Below are 10,135 nucleotides of genomic sequence, written 5' to 3' on the forward strand. Positions count from 1 at the left end.
CTGCATGAGCTGACCTACGAACAGATGTTATGAAACAGGACATAATAAACTCAGCAAAAAAAGAAAGGTGCCTTTATCAGGACCCTGTCTTTCAAAGATAATTTGTAAAAATCCAAATAACTTCACAGATCTTCATTGTAAAGGGTTTAAACCCTGTTTCCCATGCTTGTTCAATGAACCATAAACAATTAATGAACATGCAACTGTGGAATAGTCGTTAAAACACTAACAGCTTACAGACGGTAGACAATTAAGGTCACAGTTATGAAAACTTAGGACACTAAAGCCTTTCTACTGACGCTGAAAAACACCAAAAGAAAGAAGCCCAGGGAGGGACCCTGGGATGCCTTAGGCATGCTGCAAGGAGGCATGAGAACTGCAGATGTGGCCAGGGCAATAAATTGCAATGTCCGTACTGTGAGACGCCTAAGATAGTGCTACAGGATGGACAGCTGATCGTCCTCGCAGTAGCAGACCACGTGTAACAACACCTGCACAGGATCGGTACATCCGAACATCACACCTGCGGGACTAGTACAGGATGGCAACAACAACTGCCCGAGTTACACCAGGAACGCACAATCCCTCCATCAGTGCTCAGACTGTCCGCAATAGGCTGAGAAAGGCTGGACTGAGGGCTTGTAGGACTGTTGTAAGGCAGGTCCTCACCAGACATCACAAACCCACCATCGCTGGACCAGACAGGACTGGCAAAAAGTGCTCTTCACTGACGAGTTACGGTTTTGTCTCACCAGGGGTGATGGTTGGATTCGTGTTTATCGTCGAAGGAATGAGCGTTACACCGAGGCCTGTACTCTGGAGCGGGATCGATTTGGAGGTGGAGGGTCCATTGTGGTCTGGGGCGGTGTGTCACAGCATCATCGGACTGAGCTTGTTGTCATTGCTGGCAATCTCAACGCTGTGCGTTACAGGGAAGACCTCCTCCTCCCTCATGTGGTACCCTTCCTGCAGGCTCATCCTGACATGACCCTCCAGCATGACAATGCCACCAGGCATACTGCTCATTCTGTGAGTGATTTCCTGCAAGACAGGAATGTCAGTGTTCTGCCATGGCCAGCGAAGAGCCCGGATCTCAATCCCATTGAGAACGTCTGGGACCTGTTGGATCGGAGGTTGAGGGCTAGGGCCATTCCCCCCGAAATGTCCGGGAACTTGCAGGTTCCTTGGTGGAAGAGTGGGGTAACATCTCACAGCAAGAACTGGCAAATCTGATGCAGTCCATGAGGAGGAGATGCACTTCAGTACTTAATGCAGCTGGTGGCCACACCAGATACTGACTGTTACATTTTGACCCCACCTTTGTTCAGCGACACATTATTCCATTTCTGTTAGTCACATGTCTGTTGAACTTGTTCAGTTTATGTCTCAGTTGTTTAATCTTGTTATGGTCATACAAATATTCACACATGTTAAGTTTGCTGCAAATAAACACAGTTGACAGTGAGAGGATGTTTCTTTTTTTGCTGAGTTTAGGTAAAAGTCAATCAAATCGTCCAACCTTTCAAATATAATTAGTGTGGACATTTCAAATCTTCCAACCTTATAACTTATTGAACATAAAAAAGAAGGCCATACAGCAATATAAAGTAAATATCAAGTCTTACCTACACTCCAGTCTACTTCGTGGACGGCGTCTCCATAAATACCGTGCTGACTGGTCCCCTGGAAGGCTGGCGATGCAAACATGGCCGTGTGCACTTGGATGAAGGAGAAGAACAACAGGAAGGGTAGTGCAGAGTTCCTGTCAAAATAGTCAACACACACCGTGTAAATGGAAGAAAATAACTGTATGACAACAATGCAAACTACGGTGTACAGTATGGTTTCATTTTACAGACAGTCACCTAGGTCACCAACCCTTTACACACACTTTCCTTACATGCCATTTAGAGTTTCTTCCAATAATTAAACACACTCACGCACACACAAACACTTGATTTGGCTTCTATTCTGTCTCAATCTATCACGTAGCAGGGGAAATATAAACAAAAAAAACGGCACACACACCTTTCTAAAAAGTCCACTGCTTCATCTGTCATTCTCTGGGTCAGGTTCTCCGAGACATACGGCTGCTCCACCACTTCCCGGTTCCTCATCAGAAAGCAGTTGAAGTAGGGGAATGTGGCGACGAATGTGCCAAAGATAGCCGCCGCCGCGCCCACCAACGCCACCACGCTCAGCACCAACTTCCTCTGCACGGTGAGCACACCCCTCGCATGCAGGAGGGTCACGGTAGCCACAACCACTCCCAGGGTCTTGTAGGGTAGAGTTGAGAATCTTTAGTATCCTATATCCCTGAGGGACAAGTTCCTTTATAGCTAAAAGGCCAAACAAACTACATACAACAAACATTACAACTAGTCTGATTACCAGCCCGTTTATGCCATCATGCCAACTCCTTATCACTTTGTTTGGCTTGACAATGACAGCAATGGAGTTGGCAAGAGCATAAACAGATCCGGGACCACATGTTACACCAGGATACATAAATAAAAGTAAAAATACTCAATGCAATACTGTAGTAAAAAGCATGAGCTGAAGCACATCCCAAAATGGCTGTAGAGGTACTGACTATTGGAGAGTAAACTGTAGACAAATCTAATTCATTTAGAAAGCCCTTTTTACATCAGTAGATGTCACAAAGTGCTATTACAGAAATCCAGCTTAAAACCCCAAACAATTCAGATGTAGAAGATTCTCTATACACGCTCCCAACAATTTAAAAAAGGTTAAACCAAAATAGTGCATGTCATAAACATGTATTGTACACTGTACATCACCTTGAAGGGTATGTGTGCTTGGACATTGGTAAAGATGGAGCCGTGGCCGGGCTGACAGTCACGTAGGTTGGTCAGGGTTATACCGTAGAAGTGGTCGAAGCCGTGAGCACTGGGGTGGTGACAGAAGTCGTCGTTCCTCTCACAGTTAAGACCAAGGTGCCATTTTCCTACAGTGGAGAGAAGGGGTCAGGTGACGGACCATATAGACTGGCAACTTAAGGCATCTTCAAAGAACAACGACCTTGAAAGACAACACATAAAGTGTTTCAACAGTGGAGAAAAAAGGCCGATGATGCCAATTATTACATTTAATAATATGTCAACTTGGGTTACTGAAAAGCCTGTGAGGCATATTGCACATCAAAGAACAAGACCTTGAATGTCAACTCGCATGTAAATGTGCTGTAGGCTGTTGTCTGGGCAACCATTGAGAAGCCAATATGAGTATGAAAGCTATTATACTGTTCAAATCAATCATGTATCTATAGCTATACAGTCAGAATTTTAAAGACATTCAAACAAAACAGACATTGCTGCAACCAATCAAATGAACTGTCACTGCTTCTGCGTGTTCCCTATTCCCAAAGTGAGTACTGATACATACCCATGATGATAATAAATGGGTCATATGTAGAGTTTTTCGTGGACCTAAAGACGCTTTACATAGTAACAAAGGAGAGGACTTTGGCTCACCTATCAGAGCAGTCTCGTAGCCCTGTTGTTTGGCCACCTTGGCAAAGGTGACTTCTTCACTGGGAAGACCGCCAGATGCAGCAGAGATGATATAGACCCCTAACTGTCCAAGGCCGGCCATACCTGTTCAAGACAAAAATAGGATCAAAAACGGATATCAAATCACAAAGTGGGGAGAGTAACAAAGTATAAAATTATACAGTGGAATGATGATGTACTTTTCATCCTGCTGCATTGTGGTGAACATGCTATTTATCCTGTTCTATGAACTGTTCTCTCCACTTAGCTTAACTAATGCATCGCGAATGCCACATATTACTAGTAAGGGCTATCAATACTAGCTAGTGATCTGTTAACCTCTCTAGGGTAGGGGGCAGTATTTTCACGGCCGGATGAAAAACGTACCCAAATTAAACGGCCTACTACTCGGGCCCAGGAACTAGAATATGCATATTATTAGTAGATTTGGATAGAAAACACTCTGAAGTTTCTAAAACTGTTTGAATGATGTCTGAGTATAACATAACTCATATGGCAGGCAAAAACCTGAGAAAAATCTAAACAGGAAGTGGGAATTCTGGTGCTTGTAGTCCTTTCAAGATCGAACACACAGTGACTTAGGGTTCATTATGCACTTCCTACGGCTTCCACTAGATGTCAACAGTCTTTAGAAAGTTGTTTGAGGCGTCTATGATGAACAGAGAGCGAACAGAGGAAGTTGGAAGTTGTTGACTCAGGAAAGTACTGGCGTTCATTGAAGCACGTTCACGTGAGAGTTAGCTGTGCTCCAAAACGTTTTTCAAGACATTGCAATCGTCCGGTTGGAATATTATTGAAGTTCTAAGTGAAAAAGGCCCTAAAGATTGATGCTATACAAAGTTTGACATGTTTGAATGAACGTAAATATTACTTTTTTGACATTTTCCGTGCGCTTCCTACATTTGGAGTAGCTAACTGAACGCGCTAACAACAAGGAGCTATTTGGACATAAATTCTGGACTTTATCGAACAAAACAACATTTATTGCGGACCTGGGATTCCTGGAAGTGCCTTCTGATGAAGATCAAAGGTAAGTGAATATTTCTAATGCTATTTATGATTTTAGATGACTCCAAAATGGCGGGTATCTGTATTGCCTAGTGTATTTTTCTGAGCGCAGTACTCAGATTATTGCAAAGTGTGCTTTCCTCGTGAAGCTTTTTTGAAATCTGTCACAGCGTTTGCATAAAGGAGATGTTCATCTATAATTCTTTGAATAACAGTTTAATATTTTATCAACGTTTATGGTGAGTATTTTTGTAAATTGTTGTGCTGATTCACCGGCAGAGTTGGAGGCAAAATATTTTCTGAACATCATGCACCAATGTAAAATGGGGTTTATGGATATAAATATGAACTTTATCGAACAATAAAATGCATGTATTGTGTAACATGATGTCCTAGGAGTGTCATCTGATGAAGATCGTCAAAGGTTAGTGCATAATTTTAGCTGGTTTTCTGTTTTTTGTGATGCCTGTCCTTGCTAGGAAAATGGCTGTGTGCTTTTTCTTGTGTTGGAACTGTCCTAACATAATCTAACTATATGCTTTCGCCATAAAGCCTTTTTGAAATCGGACAATGTGGTTACATTAAGGAGACGTGTACCTTTAAAATGGTGTAAAATAGTCGTATGTTTGAGAATTTTGAATTATGACATTTTGTGGTTTTGAATTTGGCGCTCTGATTTTTCACTGGCTGTTGAATAGTGTGAACCGTGGGTGGCTAGCATCCCACCTGCCCAAGAGAGGTTAAGTGATCAAATTATAGTACTAGGCAAAGCTTTGTGTCAAACCCCAGGAGGACAGGCTACACGTTGAGCTCGTTGTTGTTGTTCTTGTAGTATATTTGATTACTATTGTGTTACTATTTTTACTATTTCACAGTAAAGTCTACACCCGTTCGGCACATGTGACATAACATTTGATTTGTTGTTTGAGACTCGCCTCACCAGATCGTATTGGGTACCGGCCCGTCAGGAAGGCTGCCCTGCTGGGCGTACAGAGGGGGGCAGCAGCGATGTGCTGCGTCAGCCTCACCCCCTCCTGAGCCAGCATGTCGATGTTGGGGGTCCTGCAGACACAACGACACAGCACATTACCACCCAGCTGGGCTCATCATCTGGAAGGAGGTGTTTAAGTCGTGTTTTAAAAGGTGAGCAGAGAGCACAGCAAGAATTAGAAGTCAGAATAAAAGGAATATAATAGAAGGTTGTCTTCCGAGGATGTACATTTTTGTTTGGAATCACAACTACAAATGAGAAGTATATGTAATGCAGGAAAGACATGCTTAGAAACATGGGAAAGAACATTAAAAAAAGCCTGTTGCAGTTTATATCACTGTAACTTACTGCAAGGTAGTGTTCCTATAGCAGCCCAAGTCTCCAATCCCCAAGTCATCGACCATCATCAGGACAAAATTCGGCCTTTTGTCACCATTCAAGGCATAGCACACGTCAAACAACAACAGTAGACCTAGGCAGCATGGGATCCATGGGGACTTCATTTTTCAAATGAACACTGGAGAAGCAAAGACAGAGGCAATACGAGAAGATTGGATAGGGTCAAACGCTTCAAGCTCCTCGGCATGCACATCACTGAGGACCTGAAATGGTCTCGGCACACCGACATCATGGTGGCTGAAGAAATTCGGCATGGCCCCCCAAGACTCTCAAAAACGTCTACAGATGCACCATTGAGAGCATTCTGTTGGGCTGCATCACCACCTGGTAAGGGCAACTGCTCTGCCCTCAAATGCATCATGGCTGCGGGCAGTCTAACGCATTACCAGGGGCACGCTGCCTGCCCTCCAGGACATCTAAGGCACCCGAAGTCAAAGTAAAGGCCAAGAAGATCATTAAGGACCTCAGCCACCTGTTCACTCGGCCATCATCCAACAGACAGACAGTACAGGTGCATCAAAGCTATGACGGAGACTGAAACTGCTTCTATTTACCAGGCCATCAAACTGTTGAACAGCCATCATTAGCCATCTACCAGGTGATACACACACCTCAGAAATTTTTGCAAATGTATTAAAAAATTATTATTTCACATTTACATAAGTATTCAGACCCTTTACTCAGTACTTTGTTGAAACACCTTTGCCAGCGATTACAGACTCGAGTCTTCTTGGGTATGACGCTACAAGCTTGGCATGCCTGCATTTAAGGAGTTTCTCCCATTCTTCTATGCAGATCCTCTCAACCTCTGTCAAGTTGGATCGGGAGTGTCACTGCACAGCTATTTTCAGGTCTCTCCAGAGATGTTCAATCTGGTTCAAATCCGGGCTCTGGCCAGGCCACTCAAGGACATTCAGAGACTTGTTCCGAAGCCACTCCTGCATTGTCTAGGCTATGTGCTTAGGGTCGCTGTCCTAATGGAAGGTGAACCTTCACCCCAGTCTGAGAACCTGTTTTCAGGACATCATCAAGGATCTCTCTGTACTTTGCTCCACTCATCTTCCCCTCGATCCTGACTAGCCGCAGTCCCCGCTACTGAAAAACATCCCCACAGCATGATGCTGCCACCACCATGCTTCACCATAGGAATGGTGCCAGGTTTCCTCCAGATGTGACACTTGGCATTCAGGCCAAAGAGTTCAATCTTAGTTTCATCAGACCAGAGAACTTTGTTTCTCATGGTCTGAGAGTCTTTAGGTGCCATTTGGCAAACTCCAAGCGGGCTGTCATGTGCCTTTTACTGAGAAGTGGCTTCCATCTGTCCACTCTACTGTAAAGGCCTGATTGGTGGAGTGCTGCAGAAATGGTTGTCCTTCTGGAAGATTCGCCCATCTCCACAGAGGAACTCTAGAGCTCTGTCAAAGTGACCATCGGGTTCTTGGTCACCTCCCTGACCAAGGCACTTCTCCCCCGATTGCTCAGTTTGGCCGGGCTACCAGCTCTAGGAAGAGTCTTGGTGGTTCCAAACTTCTTCCATTTAAGAATGATGGAAGCCACTGTGTTCTTGGAGACCTCGGCACAATACTGTCTCGGAGCTCTATGGACAATTCCTTTGACCTCATGGCTTGATTTTTGCTCTGACATGCAATGTCAACTGTGGGACCTTACAGGTGTGTGCCTTTCCAAATCATGTCCAATCAATTACATTTTCCAAAGGTGGATTCCAATCAAGTTGTAGAAACATCAAGGAAGATCAATGGAAACAGGATGCACCCGAGCTGAAATGCGAGTCTCATAGCAAAGGGTCTGAATACTTATGTATGTAACCTTACTTTCAGTTTTTTTTATTTTTTATGTTTTCGCTTTGTCATTATGGGGTATTGTGTGTAGATTGATGAGGAAAATAATACATTTCATCCATTTTAGAAGACAGCTTCAACATAACACAATGCGGAAAAAGTCAAGGGGTCTGAATACTTTCCGAATGCACTGTATACTGCTGTACATATAATTCTTAGTTGATCTTGTGTAAATCCTGTGTACATACGTATAGATTGCATTTGATTACTGCTACATGGCTATTTGGCTTGTTAATCAGATTTGCCCAGCCGTTGTCTTTTTTCTCTCCTAACATTTTAATTGTTTGACATTTTACTGCATTTTTAAGAGCTAGTAACATAAGAATTTCGCTGCACCCGGTAATCTGTGTACACGACCAATAAACTTTGATTTGAAGAAAGCTAGAGCAAATGTTACTAATGCGACGTCCCAAATGGCACCATATACCCTATATAGTGTACTACTTTTGAACAGGGCAAATAGCCATTTTAGAGCCCTAGAAACCATAGATAGCTACGGTTTAGGCCAGGGTTCCCCAACTGGCGGCCGGCAGATGATTTTATTTGGACATAAAAGACCGTAAAAACATTTTAATTTTGGAAATCTGCTCCTTAGTATTCCCACCCATAATAGAGATATTTATCTGATCGTATACAACTGTAAGCAAGGGTTGAAATTATTATGTTTTAAACAAATATTATGTGTGTTTGGGCTTCTCGCTATCAATCTGCAGTATACAAATTATTTGTAATCATGTTCTGGCAACCTGACCATCAGCTCAAGAAAGATAATCATCCTGCGGCTGAATCTAGTTGATGATCCCTGGTAAAGGCTATGCCCTTCTGTGCCTTAATCAATAAAGGATGATATAATTGCATGCCTGTTTACTGAATCATGCTGTTTCTTCACCATGTCTGAATTTGCTCACCACCTTGCTCAGAAACCAATAACATGATGTGTCTAAGATACAAAGCCAAACAGGCATGCAGACAGTACATGTCTCCATATACTCTTACGTAGCGATCAATACCATATCGCCAAACGAGGCTATAAATAGAGAGAGCGAGAAAGCCAGAGGGGCAATTGTTGAGCAGAATAAGTAAAGTGGTTATTGGCTAAGCATTCATGTGAGTGTTCAAAAGTCAAATGCTGGTTCCTGAGTATTAGCTGGATACCAACCGGTAACAGAAAGCATAAGCCAGTCCAACTCAGAAGAGGTTTTGACTTCCAGTATTGACTGGGAGTACCACGGTGGCTGCAGCCTACTACAACTATCCTGCAAGTTCAATAGGAACGCTCCTACAAGCAATACGCGTTCAACAATTTCCCAAAACACCAACATAAAGATATCTGTTGAATAGACAGAATACTTTACTGTTGGCAAGTCGTTCAAATCATACCTTCGTGGAGAAGCATGTCACGAAATGTTTTAACTAGAAACAGGAAGTACCTTTTATTGTCAACTGTCATGTGACTAGGAATGAAGCAGTCTCATTGGATTATGGTTAATCCAAATATTTTTGGTGACCTGTGAACTGCCTAAATGTAGTGCAATCAAGACTAAAATACTGTAGATTTCAACCCTCTATGGTGCAATCCTACAATCCAATGTGCAGCCTTAATCCCTGCCAATATTTATTTAACATGTTTAGACACCCCTTGTGTCAGGAACATAAGGTCAGGAAGCCAACACTAGTGGATCATAGTGAGACAATATTCTTCAAAAAAATCTATAATTCTATTTCACCAGTTAAAATGACGAATTCACAGGCTAGTATATTACAGATTACACCTTTACAATTCATTTTTTTAGTAAATGTAATTTACTCTGGCATAGGCCTACAGTAGAACACTGCAACCAGGGGTTCCATCATGGCTCTTTGAGTAGGCCTACAATCACAATATTCACTTTTCAGTTTCTGACCAACGCTGTTGTCCCTGCCTTGAAGACAAAGTTCCCGGCGTATGTTCTTGATGGCCCTCTCTACCCCTCGAGCAGAATGAGACATGACTGTTTCATACATAAATAGACATAGAAGACATAGAATAGAAATGCCCTAGATGTGCCGTAGAACCAAATGATGGTATCATCGTCTGTGGTTGGGTGAATTGAACTGGTCTACAGGCATTGACCAGTTATCTTTTAGATACCCTTGAAAGAGGAAACTGTGATGGTAGGTCAAGTCTGGTTCACACACTGGGCAGAGGATTGACCATATAATTATAATGACTTCTAAATTCTATTACCTCTGGGATGACTTCACATTCAAATTATCCATGGTTGACTCTCATAACAGACTCTGATCACGCTGGGATATGAGTAATATTGAAAATTCATACTTGTGCTGTTTTTGGTCTATCAAAT

General features: G+C 42.8%; 1 protein-coding gene across 2 annotated transcripts in view; it reads right to left on the bottom strand.

Moving 5' to 3' along the window:
• sts (steroid sulfatase (microsomal), isozyme S) overlaps positions 1-9,239 on the bottom strand; it is an 11,386-nt gene extending 2,147 nt beyond the window's left edge. Inside the window, exons 1-8 of one of the 2 annotated variants that reach the window (XM_014151531.3) lie at positions 9,171-9,239; positions 5,881-6,049; positions 5,482-5,603; positions 3,495-3,617; positions 2,802-2,968; positions 2,029-2,276; positions 1,626-1,762; positions 1-14 (exon numbers count right to left, since the gene is read on the bottom strand). The exon at positions 1-14 is cut by the window's left edge and continues 124 nt beyond it. In XM_014151531.3, coding sequence (XP_014007006.3) covers positions 1-14; positions 1,626-1,762; positions 2,029-2,276; positions 2,802-2,968; positions 3,495-3,617; positions 5,482-5,603; positions 5,881-6,035 — 966 coding nt within the window. In that variant the 5' untranslated portion in view covers positions 6,036-6,049; positions 9,171-9,239. Of the gene's footprint in view, positions 15-1,625; positions 1,763-2,028; positions 2,277-2,801; positions 2,969-3,494; positions 3,618-5,481; positions 5,652-5,880; positions 6,050-9,170 lie in introns of those variants that run through there. The other variant, XM_082963401.1, reaches the window with a different exon arrangement.
• Positions 9,240-10,135: the final 896 nt, after the last annotated feature.

The sequence above is a fragment of the Salmo salar genome, chromosome 17 (assembly GCF_965601325.2).
Source record: "Salmo salar chromosome 17, fSalSal1, whole genome shotgun sequence".
In the NCBI taxonomy this organism is placed as follows: Eukaryota; Metazoa; Chordata; class Actinopteri; order Salmoniformes; family Salmonidae; genus Salmo; species Salmo salar.